The 20,510-nt window shown below is 37.7% G+C and overlaps 1 protein-coding gene across 3 annotated transcripts; it reads left to right on the top strand.

Annotated features, from left to right (window-relative positions):
* The first annotated feature begins 417 nt into the window (after positions 1-417).
* LOC121375390 (cholesterol 25-hydroxylase-like) lies at positions 418-15,062 on the top strand. 3 transcript variants are annotated; one of them, XM_041502814.1, is made up of 2 exons: positions 418-634; positions 13,468-15,062. In XM_041502814.1, exon 2 carries the CDS (start codon positions 13,510-13,512, stop codon positions 14,464-14,466), a length of 957 nt encoding a protein of 318 aa, XP_041358748.1. In that variant the 5' UTR covers positions 418-634; positions 13,468-13,509; the 3' UTR covers positions 14,467-15,062. The 3 variants fall into 3 exon arrangements, with proteins under 3 accessions (XP_041358748.1, XP_041358747.1, XP_041358749.1); XM_041502813.1 differs by lacking the exon at positions 418-634 and adding an exon at positions 6,842-7,063; XM_041502815.1 differs by lacking the exon at positions 418-634 and adding an exon at positions 9,961-10,103.
* Positions 15,063-20,510: the final 5,448 nt, after the last annotated feature.

Raw genomic sequence — 20,510 nt, 5'->3', positions numbered from 1 at the left:
TTTAGAAATGAAAAAAAATTAACTTCTGTGTCAGTAGGTATCTTCGCCCTGGCTCTATGCTAACGACTGTTAACTCTTCTAACCCTCAAGGCCCTCACACCAATTACATTTTGTGTGCGCATAATACTATACTACAATTGTCAGCATTTCCCACTAATCCATCGAGCATCACACCTGAAGTTTTCTCACGCCACCCCTTGACACAATTGCAAACTGTTAGACATGTCACGGTCACCGATTTAACGATGTACTGGCATGTTCTTAATGGATCTTTTCTTTTTCTTTCCTTCTCCCTTGAAAATATTGCTGTAAAAAGTGATGCTAATCAATCAATCGATTCTAGGACAGTTCCCAATCAATGCTAAGACTGTTCCCAATCAACATTAGTCTGTTCTCTATAATTTAATTGCATTACTCTCCTTCCAACCACAAGACGCTTATTGATTGATTGCAATGTTTGCAGAAATAGTGGCAAACGTGTCAGGTGATGTAGATACACACTGCTGTATACACGTGTGTGTACTCTAAACTGAGATTGGTCGTGACGCAGAAGCAAAGAAACATACTTAGCTCATTTGTGTCAATTGTGAATGTGTTGTAACCATTTGAGAGGTGTACCTTTAACATCAAATGTGTAAGTTGATTGCATTGTTTTGTGTATTTATCCGTTTTCATTGAAGCCTTTTGTGTTTTGTGGTTTGCTTTAAGATAGATAGTTAAAATGTGTTTCTGCTTGAGTTATTTATATACAGCTAAGTGTTTATGTTGAACCAATAAGTCGTTTGAAAAAAAAGTTGACTCAAGAAATATATTGACAGGATAATAAAGCAGAATAGGATTCAGTTACAATATAATGGGCAGAAAACTGCTAAAGCGAAATATTTAAGAAATATCTTTTCTTACTTTAGATCAATGCTTTTAAGAAGATCCATATTTTTAAATAGCTATAATTTATGTTTGTCATAAAATAAAATACTAAATTCTTAAGTTTCACGGATGAGCGATTGTCTTCTTCATGCACATGCCTCAATACATTTCCTCCTTCTATTAATAAACATATTTACTAGGCTCAAAAATAAATATCTGTCAATGAACCGAGTTTATAATCCAGGCTGCTTTACAAATAATCACATGGAGAAAGAGAGAGAGAGAGAGAGAGAGAGAGAGAGAGAGAGAGAGAGAGAGAGAGAGAGAGAGAGAGAGAGAGAGAGAGAGAGAGAGAGAGAGAGAGAGAGAGAGAGAGAGAGAGAGAGAGAGAGAGAGAGAGAGCGGGGACGGCTATTTTTATATACTCGCCACTCACAATATGAACTTTTATTTACACCGTGTTAGAGAAAAAGATATGGCAAGCTGACTAGACATGACCCACTAATTACAATGTCCCCAACGCCCATAGAAAGAAAAACTCGAAAAAAGGTTTATTATAAAAAAAACCCAGTTAAAAAACCATGGTAGAAAAATGTTGGATTAAACGACTATCATTTTAGTAAGTAGCAAATATTGAGTATAACATTTTTAATATTAGGTTTTGTACCATGCACCATTTTAAAAACATACATTTTTATTGAATCAACCAATATGTGTCTACTGGTAATATGCATATGTAAACTGTATATAAAAATGTAAATTCTACCACCAATAGACAACACAATATGGTGACTTTGTACTAACTTACAAGGTTCTGTGTTAGATATGTTTTCCGCTAATCAGCTTTAAGTGGTGGAGTGTCTTGTATGAATCACCCGATATGTGCAATTGTGTGCGTGCGTATTGTGTACTAATAGTATACAGACATAACAGTACTTTCATCATCCGTAAATTCTTATATTTTTTTTATTATTATTTAAAAAAATAATTTCCGTTTGATTTTACGTAAGAATAAAAGTAAACGTTTTTTGAAAATAACGAAAAAATACTATTTTTGTGTGCAGTTTAGAAACGACTCAGAAATAAATAACTTGCAGTGAATTTCACAATATGAAAAAGGCGTTCCCTGTGGGAAGGACTATAGGTGGTATATAAATTCTTTAAAATAATTTATCAAATGTATCAGACTCATTTTCATGGAACATCGGTGTCCGACAAGGTGAAAATTTGTCGCCTGTCCTGTTTTCCCTTTATTTAAAATAAATGATCTAGATAATTATTTAAAAAGCCAAACTTTTACTGGGGTATTCCTGGATACAGATGAAACGTTCTCTGAAACAGCTCTTTACTTTTTATGTTTATTATATGCTGAAGATGCTGCACTTCTCGCATCAAATGCCTTTGACTTACAACAATCACTAACTGTCTTTTCACTATACTGCAATGGAAACTCAAAGTAAATGCAACTAAAACTAAAATAATAATTTCCAATGACACGAGTAATAATACAAGAACGTTTTTACACTTGGAAAATCATGTGCTCGAAAACGTAAAAGAATATAAATACCTAGGTCTTACTTTTACCAAACTAAATACATTGAATACAAACAAAAAAGGCAACAAAAGCAATGTACTTTGTTCTGTCTAAATCTAACTTTTCAGTAGAATGCAAATTAAAACTATTTGACTACATTGTATTCCTGATTCTCTTATACGGATGAGAAATATGGGGTTCGAAAACATCGAGATCATTGAAACTATTCATATAAAATTCTTAAGACACATTCTACCAGTTAAAAAAGGAACCCCACTATTCAGGTTATATGGAGAACTAGGAAGAAGACCCCTTGTAACAATATGTACGTATTTCACTAACTCCTGGAAACATTTGCTGAAGCCATATTATTATAATAAACCAAGTACGCTGAAATTTAAACAACAAATGACGAATAACAAAATAAGTATTCTCAAGAAATTATGTAAATTAATAAAAGAAATTATTGATAAAGGAAGTAAACCCTAAAAGAACACTGGCATATATATATATATATATATATATATATATATATATATATATATATATATATATATATATATATATATATATATATATATATTTACAATGACTTTTACTACCCAGCTATACATGCGTGTGTGTGTGTGTGGGGTGTGTGCGTGTGTGTGTGTGTGTGTGCGTGTGTGTGTGCGCGCGCGTTTGATTAGCACTTTTGGTAATAATATATATAATGTATCCTATAACATTAATGTAAGGTAGTGATACCAGGGTCCCCAGTCCCTGGCATTACCGTATTTATTTTCTGGGGACAATAAACTTTGACAAAAAAATGGTAATAATTACAATAATGTGACATTACATTACTTTATTCCATTTGTATTATGTTATTGTCTTTATTATTTTATTGCATTTGGTATTTATATATTATATTCCTCATACGGCGTTGTGTAACGGCCTGAGCGTAATAAAGTTCTGAACACTCATAGGTAACACACTAAGCCAATACTGCACTGGTATGTAAAGTGATTTGGGTTAGAAAATCGTTAGTGTTCACGGATCATTACCTATGGTCTATAGGCTATCGTGCCTGTTTTATTACATATCATCAAGTATCTGTGCACAAGCAGCTTTAGGGTCACTAGATTACACATTTATGTAGGTATTTTGAAAAAGTTTTTTTCTTTTTTTAACGACAGCGCTAGAGCACATTGATTAATTAATTATCGGCTATTAGATGTCAAACATTTGGTAAGTTTTACTAGTATTCTTCAGAGGAAACATGCTACATTTTTCCATTAGCAGCAAAGTATCTTTTATTAAACACATTCCCACAAACATGACAGTACATACCACGGCCTTTGATATACACGTCGCAGGGGTTGTAATATATAACCGATGTGATGTTTTTTCGTAATTATGTAAATTTATGATGTAAAATTATATTTATGCTTATAGGCAATTGCTTTGGCAAATAAATGAATTGAATTGAATTGAATTGAACTGAATAACAATCTGACTGAAATCAGCTCAGCTGATCTATAAATAGATAATATAAGTAGATATGTTGATAATAATAATAATTATTATAGTTCATTGATTTAAAAGCGGCATGTTTTTTTCAGTCATATTGTTATCTTCTTGTATATTAATAGTTTATTATGTAAGAATGAAAGAAAAGTAATCCATTCTTCTATGAGTTAAAAATTTGCAAATGTTTGACATCCAATAGCCGATGATTAATTAATCAATGTGCTTCGTTAAGCAAAACAAATAAATAAATAATAATTTTTTAAAACAAATTAGTCATTTGGGTTATAAAACTACATCCTTGGTGTTTGCCATTAATAAAACCCAGTGACTCGGCAATCCTTGTCCTTGGGCCACCATTTCCTCCACCAAACGTTTTAGTATTACACTTGATTACATTCTTACAAGCGTTTTCTTATGGTCAATATACATTGATCCTATGTCGTCAGTCGAACCGTCCGGTACGGTGCAATAAACAAGGATGGTTGTCGAAAATTTGAAAGGGTGTAAGGGGTTTACTAGTATTTGTAAACACACACACACACACACACACACACACACACACACACACACACACACACACACACACACACACACACACACACACACACACACACACACACACACACACACACACACACACACACACACACACACACACACACACACACACACACACACACACACACACACACACACACACACACACACACACACACACACATAGACACACACACAAACACACACACACACACACACATAAACACACACACACACACACACACACACATACATACAGACACACACATAAACACACACACACACATACACACAGAAATTTGAAAGGGTGTAAGGGGTTTACTAGTATTTGTAAATACACACATACATACATACACACACACACACATAGACACACACACACACACATAAACAGACACACACACACACAAACACACACACATAAACAGACACACACACACACACACATAAACAGACACACACATAAACATACACACACATAAACAAACACACACATATACACACACACACACACACACATACACACACACAAAGAACACACACACACATACACACAGAAAACACACACACACACACACACACACACACACACACACACACACACACACAAACCCTTTTCCCCCCACACAGAACACACACATATATATCAGAGATGGTAATCGTATTCAGTAATCGTAATCGATTGTAATCGATTACATGTTTTCATGTAATCGCAATCGTAATCAGTTAGATTGCTAATGTAATCGTAATCAGCGATTACTTTCATGATTACTGATAATTTACTAAATTTACATATGTTTAGCATCAACTCCAGTAACAGTGTGTATAGTTAGTAGCAGTACTGGTCAATAAGATAATAGAACTGATCTCCCATTGTCTACTACTCTAGTAGTATTAGAAACGGGGGATCATAATGACTGGATTATCAAATGAATGTAAAACAAATAATTATACATATAATTGTAAGTCAGTGAACTCGGGATACAGAGTACACACTTTTAGAAAAAAGATTAACATTTTGTCCCACTCCAACACCCACTAACCAAAACTTTTTATATACATATATACATGTATATATATCAGAGATGGGGTAATCGCAATCGTAATCGATTCCTATGTTTGAAAATGCCTTGTAATCGATAATGTAATAATGGAATCGTAATCAGCGATTACTTTTATGATTACTCATAATTTACCGAAGCACTCGTCAATCAGTGTAGACACTAGAACTGATATCCCATTGTCTTCTACTCAAATGGAACAACCGTCCGCATACACTAATTAACCCAATTGAAATTTAGCATCAGCATTTTATAAGAAACACATACTAAATTATGTTTTACTTTCTACCCTTTGTATAATATATTCATATATTTATGTTCTATGTTCACAGAACACACACACACACACACACACACAGAGAGAACACACACACACACACGCACACACGCACACATATAACATACACACATACACAGAACACACACACACACACACAGAACACACACACACACACACACAGAACACACGCACACCCACACACACACACGCGCGCACACACATAACATACACACATACACAGAACACACACACACACACACAAACACCCACACCCACACACACACACACAAACCACACACACACACGCGCGCACACACATAACATACACACACACACACACACACACACAGAACACACACAAACAGAACACATACATACATACACAGAACACATACACACACACACACAACACACACAAAAAAACCCCACACACATACAACACCCACACACACACACACACACACACATCACACACACACAAAACCCACACACACATACAACACACATACACACATCACACACACACACACATACACACACAGACACACACACACAGACACACACACACACACACACACACACACACACACACACACACACACACACACACACACACACACACAATATATTATTTATTGGTTCAACACATTCTTTAAACGGTGTCACTCAAGAAGCAATCTTTGTTTAATGTAAAAGCTGTGTAAAAGAGAGCCCAGAGCGTACAACGACCCATAAGCATGTGCAGACGATAATATGCATTTCTACCCAGGAAACGCTTGTCCAACCAACCGACTCACATTTGCCTTTTTATTACACCCATTTTGTGGTGTTTTTTGCTTCAATAAATATTGATCACACGTTTGTTGTACGTTCACTGTACTTTTATTAGTAGCTACAACCCTCGACAAGGGGTGATGGCACACCACCCCAGAACCGCCATCTAGACGTGCTAGTTTAGCACTATTAGAACAGTCACGCTATTTGACCACTTATACATATCGTTATTGAGTGTCATACATGCGGTCTGTTTGATATATAAAGAAGTCGCCATAGCAACAAACGAACTTTACGGGGAATAGGTTAGATCCGGCAGAAACCCGGTGACAAATGTAAACTGAACAGTCACGTGACCAGGAAGTGTCGCAACTCGCTGCGTTAAATGTCACCGGTCTCGAAACAGCATGTCGTTTGTGAACGGAATCCCTCTTTTATTGTGCCTCGGTATCTCTAGTTTGCTGATCTATTTGTGGACCGAGCTAGTCTGAGGATAAGGTAAGAAAATTAAGACTATAATAACTGTTTCCCGATCATGTTTAGCGACCAGCCAGGGTACATGGTCATTTAACTGACCACGAAGCGAGGTTAGCTATCCGTGACGGCTGTAGGAAGTACACGTGTAGTTGAATACATGGGGCGTCAGTAGAATTTAGAAAGATGAGTGATGGACAGAGATTGATCCAGAGAGGGAAGGGATCCGGACAAATATCCGTACCTCCCTCCCCCTCCCGTAACCCCTAACCCAAACTAAAAATAATTATGGGATATTATACCAGGGACCCGCCCTTAAATATATTCAAATGTCTCAGTTTTTATAACTCCCCCCCCCCCCCCCCCCCCCCCCCCCCGATTGGGTTACCTTTTTCATGAGTTGGTTCATGTGCCCTTTTCCTCTTAGTCCACCAAAAATAAAAATCCCTGGATCCGCCCCTGGTGGGACTTTAGGAGCCAATCCAAATAATTTCAAGAAAATTTTGTTTTAAGAAACATTTACATTTAAATCTTGATGCGCGGTCAGTCTGGGATCGATCCCCATCGGTTGGCCCATTGGGTTATTTCTCGCTCCAGCCAGTGCACCACGACTGGTATATCGAAGGCCGTGGTATGTGTTATCCTGTCTGTGGGATGGTGCATATAAAAGATCCCTTGCTGCTAATTGAAGAGTAGCCCCTGAAGTGGCGACAGCGGGTTTCATCTCTCAGTATCTGTGTGGACCGTAACCATATAACCGTAAAATAAAATGTGTTGAGTGCGTCGTTAAATAAAACAGTTCCCTCAGTATTCTAGCTAGGATTTTGATGGGGCAGGGCGCTAATTTAATTGTAGGGCATTTTTAACGCGAAAATCTTATTTTGGAGGCAAGTGCTGGATATGATCTGGAATTTTTTTACATTCATAAATATCATATATGTAAGAATATCTATGCTGGTTTTAATTTACAAAACGTTTTTGGACGGAGGGGGACAATCAATTTCTAAACCCAAATCTATTATTCTTAAATTTGGATGTTTGATGAAACAGTACATTCATCGCCATATGCAATATTATTGTACTAATGTCCTAAATATAGACACTATTAAAAAAATATCGTTCCAGCCAGTGCAACACGACTGGAATGTGCCGTGGTATGTGCTATCCTGTCTGTGGGATGGTGTATATAAACGATGAAACTAATGGAAAAAAGTAGAGGGTTTTTCTCTAAGACTAAATTTAAAAATTACCAAATGTTTGACATCCAATAGCCGATTATTAATAAATCAATATCCTCTAGTGGTGTCGTTAAATAAAATCAAACTTTAACTATTAAAATGTTTTACAAAAGGTTGGATCACCTAAAAAATCATATTCTTTTTTGTATTATATATAGTATTTATACCATTTAATATCATGCCCAAATGTAATTTAAAATAAATAAATGAAATAATTAAAAGAAATTAAAAGAAATCAAGAAATGAAAAAAAGAGAATGATTAGAAATAAATAAAAAGAAATAAAGAAATAAAAAAACAAACAAGTTAAAAAATTGACATAAGGATATATCTGTAACAAGTTGCTCACTGCATTTAAAAACGGCTATTATTGCATGTCGAGGTCTAGATAGATTTTATTAAATAGCTTTTGTAGACATGCTTTTAACAAAACACAGTTATGCCTTCATAGACCAAATAACCAGTGTTGCTAGTTTACTCTGTGCCATATTATAAAGATGCAATCAATGTGTCATTGATAAGGACTACTGACATCAGTTAAAACTATATGTATCTTGATCTGGGTATTTGCAAAGGCAACAATTACTTTCAAAAATTTACTTCGCATAAATTTCGCATTTGACGTTCTGTCGAAGTTTATCATGATGGTATACTTTCAACTAGGTGTTTGCTAGGTGGTGTGTGGTTACGTGCGTGACGGTGTGAGGATTACTTCGCATTCAAGCTTTGTAAGACTGCCTGTCCGCTCGTCTGCAGTCATATCGACTAACAATAGAAACGAAAAAAACATAACTGCTGTCGGCTTTCACAATTGTGGCCAAACAATGTATTGTCAAACGTACACGCTTTGAGAGGAAAGCAAGATTTTGTATTTTTGTTTGACAATGAATTAGGGCAGGGCGGCGATAATCAGGGGCGGTGCGAAAAAAACACACGGCAGGGCGGCACAAAACGGGGGCAGGGCGCAGCGCCCCTCTATTGCTAGCTAGAACACTGACTCCTTCCTTCCTCTGTATTCTGTGTAGGATTTAGATTCTTGAGGTGGTGGAATGTTTGGACCTCAGTCAGCACTTGCCAAAGTTGCAAAAACGACAAAAAAACATTTATGGGTACCGAATAGCAAGGTTCAGCATAAAATGAGGGTTTGGCAAAGAGACTACATGAACAAATCCAAGTTTGGTAAAGAAGGGGCGGGGTGTCTAAAAAGGACAAGTTCGGGGACATGTTATCCGGAAAGTTTTAAAATAAAGATGCTCAGAGACGCGTTTCTATGGTCAGTTTAGTGTTATAGCTTATGACCCCCCCCCCCCCCCCCCCCAACAACAACAACAACAGCAACAAAAACCCCCATTAAAAAGGGAACTTCAAAAGGACGTGGTGGAAGGGGAACGGGACCCTCTTCTGGAATCGCCAATGGTGACTACCTGGAATAGACACAGAAGAAAACAGACTGATTCGCATGAGATCGGAGGCATCCCCACAAGGACTAGGGCGTGGTCCGCCTTTAGGTTTTGTATATGCCATTGATATCCAAGGGCAAGCAATTTAAATAGCGCTCCACGTGACACGGTGTAACAGGAAGTTAGTACACCGACACCGCGACTATTAATATTGCCATTTCAAAGCAGATGTCCTTACACTGGCACGCTCGGACAGACTTAACCAAGCCATTTTGATTTCTATACAAAACCAATGTAGTTATAACACTGCCAACCTGCTGTACATGACTCGTCTGTTAAACTCATTGTTTACATTTGAATATTTACTGCAAGTATAAGAACCACCTGCGTATGTATGACAAGCCTGTATACAAAGACCACTATTTAGGTAAGTATGTGTCATGGGTAAACTAAAGTGCATCACAGGTATTTCGTAAATGTAAATCTGTTTATTAATTTATATACAAGTTATTCGCTTGCCACGGTTCAAGTGAATGAATGAATGAATGAATGTTTAAAGGGACATTCCTGAGTTTGCTGCAATTGTTAAGATGTTATCGATTAACAAAGACTTTTTCACAACTGTAATTACATATCAAATATATTTTTCTGCATAAAATATTAGTGGCTGTATATTAAACGTGTTTCTGGTCGTTAAATATTATTTTATTTCCTTAAAAAGATTTTTTTCGTACGTACGAAATTATTTGAAGACAAAATCCAGTTTGGACTTCTTAAGACGACCAGAAACACATTGAATATACAGCCACTGATTTTCTGAACAAGAAACTATACATAATGTGCAAGTTTAATCGTAAAAATATTTTATTAGTCGGACACGTCATACAATGCAGCAAACTCGGGAATGTCCCTTTAACGACACCCCAGCACGAAAAATACATCGGCTATTAGGTGTCAAACCATGGTAATGCAAACAAATAAGGTGGTGATCAACATCAATATAAAAAGTCAAAATTTAAATAAAAACAGTGTAAAGAACTGTGCAAAAATACAAATATCACAGATAGATACTGACTTTTACTCAAATTTCAATTTGTGCTGTATTGGCCATTCTCAAAGAGAATGTTACACCCCTGCACTACGGTGAGGTTACAGCACGCGCAGGGGCGGTTCAAGTGAATTTATGACAAGATAATAGATGATGACAGTTTGTGTACCGCTCGTTGCTAAGCCGATGTAAACAATGGTTTTATAGGTCGACAGCACCAAATACTCCCAAGGCCGTACCTAACCACACATAACGGAACGGGTGGGTGCGTAGGATAGTGCGTGAGGGTGGGTGGGATAGGGGTGAGGGTGCGTAAGATAGTGAGGGAGGGTAAATAAATCTGGACACACGGTGATATTGATATTAATAATACAGTGTCTTCTCCAGCAAAACAAAAAACCAAAACAAGAGAAAAAAGGTTCTAAACTAAAAGTATAGTGACCCAGCATGACAATGCATTTTATATTCATGTATATGGTATTACTATAGATGTGTGCAAAAAACCCACCCTCCAACATATAGTGTTGTGTATCCTGTTCAGAAAGTAATAACGTATTACAAATGTGCTGAGATGCCGTTAAATTTGCTAACCCTTGTAACCTCAGCCCATTTTAAATTACAGCTATTTGGTATCTAACATTATAATGTCGACATTCGGTCTAGTACTGAAAGAGCAATCTCGCTGCTGCCACATATGTTACTCCGACGAAAAACGGAATCGATCAGTTTACTTGTTTTTTCCTTCATTCGTGTAGTCATGGGATTTGTACCACTAGTTTGTTTAAAATTTACACAGCATTCTTTCCCCTTTGTCTAATAAACGTCTTATTCTTAAATTCTTAAAGAAAAGTAAAAAGTTTGTTTTGTTTAACGACACCACTGGAGCACATTGATTAATTAATAATCGGCTATTGAATGTCAAATTATTTGGTAATTCAGAGGAAACCCGCTACACTTTTCCTAATGCAGAAAGGGATCCTTTTATATGCAGTTTCCCACAGACAGAAAAACACATACCATGGCCTTTGTCCGGTTGTGGTGCACTAGTTGGAACGAGAAAAACCAAACCAGTTGAATGGATCTACCGAGAAAGAATAAAAGTATGAATCTCAGATGGGAATTGAACCACACTTTTGTTAAAAATCTGTCGACTACACTCTCCTGCCATCTTTATATGTATTTTCGCAATTTTAATGCACAAAGGTGTCCTTTAAAATGTATGACATGCCGAATCTTGTGCATGCATAAACATCTAGCCAAAACATGCACCGCGTCAAGACTCATGCCACAATGGAGTAGACGCCCGATATGTTTGGGTTTAGATATTATGCAATGTGATGCAAGCATCTGTAATTATACTTGAACAATGCGATATTAGTTTACACAGCTGGCGATTGCCGGTGCCGATTAAACGTGCACAGCCCGATAGCGTCTATACAAGTCAAACTCCCCTAGCACTGGCCACACAGTACAGTTCTATTGTGAAATCCTGCCGGCGCACCCCATTTAACATGCACATACAGCACGGGATACGGATTACATTATTCAAGATGCTCACTATTAATGGGATTTTTTAATGTTTCATCACACGAAACAATAACTTTCTTCAAGGAAAGGTAAAGGGATTTGAAATATAATAATAAAAATAGATAATTTTAATACAGCTTTTAAGGAGCATATATATATATATATATATATATATATATATATATATATATGTATGTGTGTGTGTGTGTGTGTGTGTGTGTGTGTGTGTGTGTATATATATATATATATATATATATTGTAATATAAACTTATCACTTCGGGTTAGAGGTTATATATATACTTTTCAATTTTAATCACAAACTATAAAATATGTCTTGTAATCACTATTATATCCTAACATTTAGCCACTATTCCACTGTGAAATGTATGTATACGAAGGTAATCTATGTGCTGACTGGGCGAAACAATGTGAGCCGCGATAACATAGCCTCTTATTACAGGGCTTTTGTGTAGAATTGCTGAATCATGGTCGCTGCTCAATGAACTGTTAAAGTTACGCTTGTACGGACAATTGACCGGTTTTCGCTATACAGTTAGATGGGTGCTTAGAAATGCGTAAAAGTACAACTTTGTAGGTTAAGTTATGTGATATTTGACAAGTATAATTATACTTTATCGTTAATTTTCTACGTACGTACGTAAGACATATTTTGTTATTGATTATATACGTTTGTGTTTTTAAGGAGGCCTAGCATATTGATTTAATTTTAACGCTTTAATTCATTTCCTATATTTTGTATTGGACTAATATTCGATTACGGCTAATTGCTTTAATCCACTGTGCATTTGATGCAAAACATCCACTTCTAATATAATTATTTTAGCTATAAATTAATTTTTAGGTGTATGCGGTTTTTAATATAATTGAAATACAGTGTGTACATATAATTTCTTTTCCAGATGAATGCGATTTGTAAGCGTTGATATACGGTACCTTTAATATAACTTCTGTTTCAGGCATATGCAGTTTCTAATATTGAAATACATTGCATAAACAACAAAAGGATTGGGCACAAGTTTGTCAACTTACTAGGCCCTCTCCTATATACCATGCATACAATATAATGGCGACATTTTTTTCATTTTTTTTCAGACATACGCAATATTTAATATCACCGATATGCATATTATTTCTTTTTCAGGCATGTATGCGATTTCTAATATAATTGATAAACATATTATTTCTTTTTTTCAGGTGTGCGCACTTATCCAATCGGGCTGACTAACTGGTTCCAAGATGCAGACGACACAAAACACTCTCAGAAACCCGTCCTTAGTCAACGTTATAAGACTGTTCCTTCTGGTCCTGGTTGTACTGTCCGTGTATTACTATGACGTCATTCAGTTGGGCGTCAATTGTGTTTGGAATTATTTACTCACTTTATGGTTTTTCAATTCTGTATACTTCGAAACATGGTTAACGATGGGATGCTATCTATTGTTAAACCTATATCCTTATTCTGTAGACTGTTTACGCACTCTGGACAAGTACAAAATTGAAAAAAGTGTGCAGTACCGTACTCAGACGGTTATAGGAATGATTCAAGAAGCGATAGCCTACGCAGTGCCTTTCATGTTCTTAGACACTTTCATGGTGAAGAAATATTGTGGAGTGGAAGCCTCGATTTGGGATAGAAAACGGGAGTCCACCATCCAGTACACTCGTGCACTTCCGGTCGACGCGCCGACATTTGCGCAGCTGATGTTCCAGCTAATGGCGAGTTTGATCCTGTACGACGTTTTCTTCTTCTTCATCCACTACACTCTCCATCGCAGTCCCTGGCTTTACAAGACGGTCCACAAGTGGCACCACAGCCACGACGTGCTGGAGTGTCACGTCACCAACCAGTTGTCGCACGTGGAGCGGATCACGCTGGTTCTGTCGGCCAACACGGCCCTGAAGGTCTTCAACAGCCATCCGCTGACCCGGACAGTGTTTGTCCCCGTCTTTCAGTTGCTCCTCATCGAAAACCACATCGGGTACGACTTTCCCTGGAGTCTGTCCCACGTCGTGCCGTTCCGATTGATGGGCGGCGCGAGAAAACACTATGCGCACCACATGCAGGGCGGAAAACACTACCAACCACTGTTCAGTTACCTGGATCACTTTCTGGAGAGAATCCAGTCGACAAACGTGAAGTTTAGCTCGCCGAATAGAAAATTCCATCGACTATCCAAGGCACACTCCAGTTGAACGTAACTGAGTTAATCACTGCCTTGGAGCGATATTTTGATTTTATTCCTTTCTTGTTAGCTCCACTACAGATATTTAGCATTACACCTACCTCTCTCCCTCTCTCTATATATATTTGTTTAAGAGTCTCACCCCACTCTTTCAATGCAATTTTATGGCATGTCAAATTTGCAGTTTTTAAACCGTAAGTGACTGTGGTAAGGATATAATTAGAAGATAGTCCCACACACATTACCATCAACCTCATAGCAATGGTTATAGCACTGTATATAAATTGCATTAAAAATTTAGGAATGAAAAGAAATGTTTGATTAAAGATACCTCAACACATTTTTAAAAAGATTTTAAATAACTAATCTCAAAGTCAAATAATGATCCACTACCAAAATCAAACGCCCCAAGACACAATCTCGATTACCACTGCCTTGGACAGACACCGGATATAGCTACTGTTGGAGCGACACATCTTGCTACATATGTTGGTACCTCAACTGAAGTACCACGTATAACATATAGTTTAATATATAACAAAGCTCTAACTGAAGGGCATATATAAATATTATGTATTTTCTGTTATTAATACATCATTTAAATACGTAGTGTCTTCTGTGTTTACTCTCAATACTTCGGGCTATTATGTAGCTTTAAAAATATTAGTAATAAAACAGGAGGGGTTGGAAGAAGAAAAAAAAGAGAAAGAAATAAGAAAGACTCGGGGGGGGGGGGGGGGGGGGGGTTCTTCAGCTTGACAAAAGGGCACTTTTAAAGCACCCTTTCATTTGTTCTAGGGGATGGTGACCACCCTCTTATTCCCAGCTAAACACGATCCTGCAATTTTACAACATGACCAACACGGCTTTTCATTTAGATGTTCATTTTGTATTATAGATAACCAAGCCATATCAAGATTCAGGTTTTCCTTTTGTTTAATATGGAAGGACTATTTATTGAATAACATCTCAGAAAGTTTTAAATAAACAGTTGTGGAAAAATAAACACGTTCACGTTGCATTTACAGTTAAAGTTTGTTTGTTTAACGACACCACTAGAGCTCATTGATTTATTAATCATCGGCTATTGGATGTCAGACATTTGGTATTTCTGACATATTCTTTGAGAGGAAACCCGCAACGTTTTACCATGAAAGGCAAGGGATCTTTTATATGCACCATCCCACAGACAGGACAGCACATACCACGTCCTTTGATATACTAGTCTTGACTGGGCCTAAAAATAGCCCAATAGGCCCATTGGCAGATGGGCCCTTTACCACTAGGCTACGTACCGCCCCGTTGTATTTACAGAACTACGCTCCCATGTTAATCGACAATTCATTCCATCCTCCTACAATTTTTTTTTCGCAAATAATTTCAGTTTAGTTTGACGTAAGAAGAAAAGTAAAAGTGTTTTTGACCAACCCTCCTCCCAAAAAACCCCAACAACAACAACAACCCCCCACAAAACCCCCGAAAAAAACAACAAAAACACCAAACTATTTTTGGGTACGATTTGAAAAATAATCGTCTCAGAAATAAATAACTTGTAGTAAATTTCATGATATGAAAAAGGCATTCCCTGTGGGAAGGACCATAGTTGTGTAGATTTGATACAATAATAAAAACTGCTAGTAAGTAAGTCACATTATTTTCAGACTTGAGTCAAACTACTCCTACGGAAGAGCAGCACCACTAGAGCACATCGCCAATTGGATGTCAAACATTTGGTAATTTTCACATATAGTCTAAGAGAGGAAACTCGCTGCATTTTTCTATTAGTAGCAAGAAATGGGTTTTTGTTGTTGTTTTTGTTGTTTTGTTTTTTTTGCATTCCACAGACAGGATAGCGGATAGCACATGATTTATAAGGACACCCTGGCGCTAATTTGGCGAATCTCCCTATTTTATGGCCACCAGTTTGGTTTGGATTAATTAGAATAGGAAATTCCAGTTTGAACGAAATAATACATTTACTTGTCTATTAACTACTGAAAGACACGATTTATTGTCATCTCTGAGATACAGGTTATTAATATACATTGTAAAACAAAATAAATGCTTTGTGAACAAATTACCATAACATTTTATAGGTTATATCTACTTTTAGAAACAGGTTTGAATGCACCTGCTGGAATTGCCAAAGTAAGCAAATGTACGCGCAGTTCGTCTTTATATTACTCGGCCTCGGTGGCGTCGTGGTTAAGCCATCGGTCTACAGGCTGGTGGATACTGGGTTCGGATCCCAGTCGAGGCATGGGATTTTTAATCCAGATACCGACTCCAAACCCTGAGTGAGTGCTCCACAAGGCTCAATGGGTAGGTGTAAACCACTTGCACCGACCAGTGATCTATAACTGGTTCAACAAAAGCCATGGTTTGTGCTATCCTGCCTATGGTAAGCGCAAATAAAAGATCCCTTGCTGCTAATCGGAAAGAGTAGCCCATGTAGTGACGACAGCGGGTTTCCTCTCAAAATCTGTGTGATCCTTAACCATATGTCTGACGCCATATAACCGTAAATAAAATGTGTTGAGTGCGTCGTTAAATAAAACATTTCTTTCTTTCTTTCTTTCTTTATATTATCATGTGTGTATATTGATGACTTTTTAGTAATAATTCAGGTACAAATATACGTTGGGGGTAAAAAATAAAAATAAAAATAAATAAAAAAAGATATGCAGCACGGTGTTGCTTTACAGTTTGTTATATATAGCCTACAACAGGCCTCTGAAAATTGCGAGAGCAATCTTTCGTTCACGCGTTGCTCGCAGAAATTTAATTTGCGTAACCAATTTTTTGTTTGCGCAAAATTTGGATCACCATTTACTTGGATATAACGGGTTATGCAAAAAGGAAATGGGTTATCTGGGTTTATTTCTGCGTAAATGATAAATGGGTCACGCAGATTTTCAATACTCCGAGGTCTGTACAAGATACAGATAGAATAACAAAATGACAGTTGCAGTTTATTTATTTTTAACGACGCAACTAGAGCATATTGATTAATCATTAATCATCGGCTACTGGATGTCAGATATTATATTTCGTAACTCCGATGATCATCAGAAGAAATCAACATAGTTGTTTTTATTCGTAGCAAATATATTTCAATTCTTTATTGACCTAGAGTTTTCATGCATGGGGGTTGAATATGCGGGAACCACGACGTCATTCTAACATTTCCCGCCAAATATTTGAAAATTCAAAATGGCCGCCACAAAACACGTTTTTGCCTATAAAACGGCTCTAAGTGCCCCGATTACCATGATCTTGGAGTCTATACCTATGTTTTGGGGTCAAGGAATCCAATAGAATACATTATAATAGTGAAATATTATAACATACATCTTCAAGGTGAAAATTTAAAACAATGCTCATAACATTGATTTGTCACCTCAGTGTATGCATTTGCACTTGCCACTTTGCTAAACTAATGTGTCTCGTGTTATCTTCATGTTCTGTTTCAACAGAGCCCAATTGTAGTATATGGCTGATATTAACATGCAGTTTAGGTCATTCACCATGTTAATGTAGTGGCACATATCAGTAATAATGATGTTTCCCGTCAGCAAAATTATTGTTTTAGGTGATGGTAAACATATACAGTAGTCATTTCTTTGTTTTTGCAACCATTATAGAATCTTGGTTTCATGCATTGATAAAATGTCTCTGTATTAGAACGAGAATGCGAGAATTGAAACGCTTTCCATATAGAAAACCCTGGGGTTTTTTTTATGTGTAATTGCTTCTCTTTTTTGGGGGGGGGGGGGGGGGGGGGGGTATGTAAGATTTACTTGTACTCTTAGCCATTATCATGGATTTTGGGGTGTAACATTCTCTTTGAGAAATGGCCAATACATAACATACAAACAAATGTAAAATGCGATAAAAGTTTTGTTCTAGAGTAGGATTCGGTGTCCGTAAAATTCTGTGATATTTGTATTTGTATTTTTGCACAGTTCTTTACACTGTTTTTGTTTAAACCTTGAATTTTTATATTGATGTTGATCATCACTTTATTTATTTGCATTACCATAGTTTGACACCCAATAGCCGATGTATTTTTCGTGCTGGGGTGTCGTTAAACATTCATTCATTCATTCATTCATTCATTGTTCTAGCCAATGCAATGGCGGCCATCTTAGATTAAAATGATGCTGTAATGCCTTAATTTGCTGGGAATAATTCATAATGAATTCCTGGTGAATGTTGACAAGGGTATTTCAGTTTGTGTGATTAAAATTTGCTATATAATGACATACAGATTAATACAGAGAAACGTTGTTACATTTTCAGGAAAAAATATCCCCTCTTTACTAAAACTCAGTTTCTAACCTTAAACTACCTTGCAGAAAAGTCCATCATGCTGTTTTGAGATCAAGATACATACCCTATCAAAAAAGCTTAGTTACGTTTGATGCCCTCGGGTGGCACCAATTGGCCACATTTGGGGTCTGAGCCCACGGATTAATTAGGCGGTTAGTAGGAGCCATTATTAGCGGTATGCCCCGAATCGCCGGCCCGACATGTACAAGTGTGCCATCTGCTTCTAATGGTTGAATCTGTATTGAATGAAATATGTAATGATAACGATCACTAATTAAAAAAACCCCCACAAAACAAACCCCCCTCCCCCCAAAAAAAACCCCACACACACACAAAAAACACACCACGAGAAACACCCCACCCCCAACAAACAAACAAAACATCAAAAGTAAAGTTTGTTTTATTTAACGACGCCGCTAGAGCACATTGATTTTTTATCTTATCATCGGCTATTGGACGTCAAACATATGGTCATTCTGACACTGTTTTTAGAGGAAACCCGCTGTCGCCACATAGGCTACTCTTTTTACGACAGGCAGCAAGGGATCTTTTATTTGCGCTTCCCACAGGCAGGATAGCACAAACCAGGGCCTTTGTTGAACCAGTTATGGATCACTGGTCGGTGCAAGTGGTTTACACCTACCCATTGAGCCTTGCGGAGCACTCACTCAGGGTTTGGAGTCGGTATCTCGATTAAAAATCCCATGCCTCGACTGGGATCCGAACCCAGTACCTACCAGCCTAAAGACCGATGGCCTGCCACGACGCCACCGAGGCCGGTAAAACAACAAAACACCCGATCACCAGACTTCTTATCAGCCTGTCGTCCGATAGGCCCGACGATTGTTAACAGCTTGTCGATAGCATTATTTATTTATTTATTTATTCATTTATTCATTTCAACTTATTTTCGTGCTTATATCCAATTAAGGTTCAATTACGCTGTCCTGGGCACACACCTCAGCTATCCGGGCTGTCTGTCCAGGACAGTGGGTTAGTTGTTAGTTGGTTAGTGGTTAGTGAGAGAGAAGAAGGTGTAGTGACCCACTGAGCCTTTAAGAACTCGCTCTGGGTGGGAGCCGGTACCGGGCTGCGAACCCTGTACCGACCAGCCTGTAGTCCGATGGCTTAACCACTGCACCACCGAGGGCGTCGACAGCGTACGTAGTCGTGCAGTGTGATATTCCTAGCATACGATAGGTAAACAACGACGACACCACTAGTACGACATCTGCCTCGGCAGACAGTGGCGTAGCGACGGGGATGGGGGGTAGGCATGGCCCCACCATCAAACCTTTTAAAAAAGATAACAACCTATTCAATTGTATAAAATCACACACACACACACACACACACACACACACACACACACACACACACACACACACACACACACACACACACACACACACAGTGTAGTTTGCCCCCCCCCCCCCCAATATAAAATCCCCCCCCCCCCCCCCCCCCAATATAAAATCCTGGCTACGCCAGTGTCGGTAGGGTAGTGGTTAAGCTACGCCAGTGTCGGTAGGGTAGTGGTTAAGCTACGCCAGTGTCGGTAGGGTAGTGGTTAAGCTATCGGACGTAATAAAGCTTGTAGATACTGAGTTCGCACCCCGGTACCATTTCCCATCCAGAGCACAATGTAGCGATAAAAAACACAAAAAAGTTAGCTCAGTTAATATATTCATGTGATCATGTGCTTTTGGTGCCCCTCCCCCC

This window comes from Gigantopelta aegis, chromosome 6, assembly GCF_016097555.1.
Source record: "Gigantopelta aegis isolate Gae_Host chromosome 6, Gae_host_genome, whole genome shotgun sequence".
Lineage (NCBI taxonomy): Eukaryota > Metazoa > Mollusca > Gastropoda > Neomphalida > Peltospiridae > Gigantopelta > Gigantopelta aegis.
This window is presented reverse-complemented; position numbering and strand designations above follow the sequence as displayed.

What these genes read in the sequence shown, in the direction of transcription:
- LOC121375390 (XM_041502814.1), top strand. Translation starts at nt 13,510, where the DNA reads ATGCAGACGACACAAAACACTCTCAGAAACCCGTCCTTAGTCAACGTT.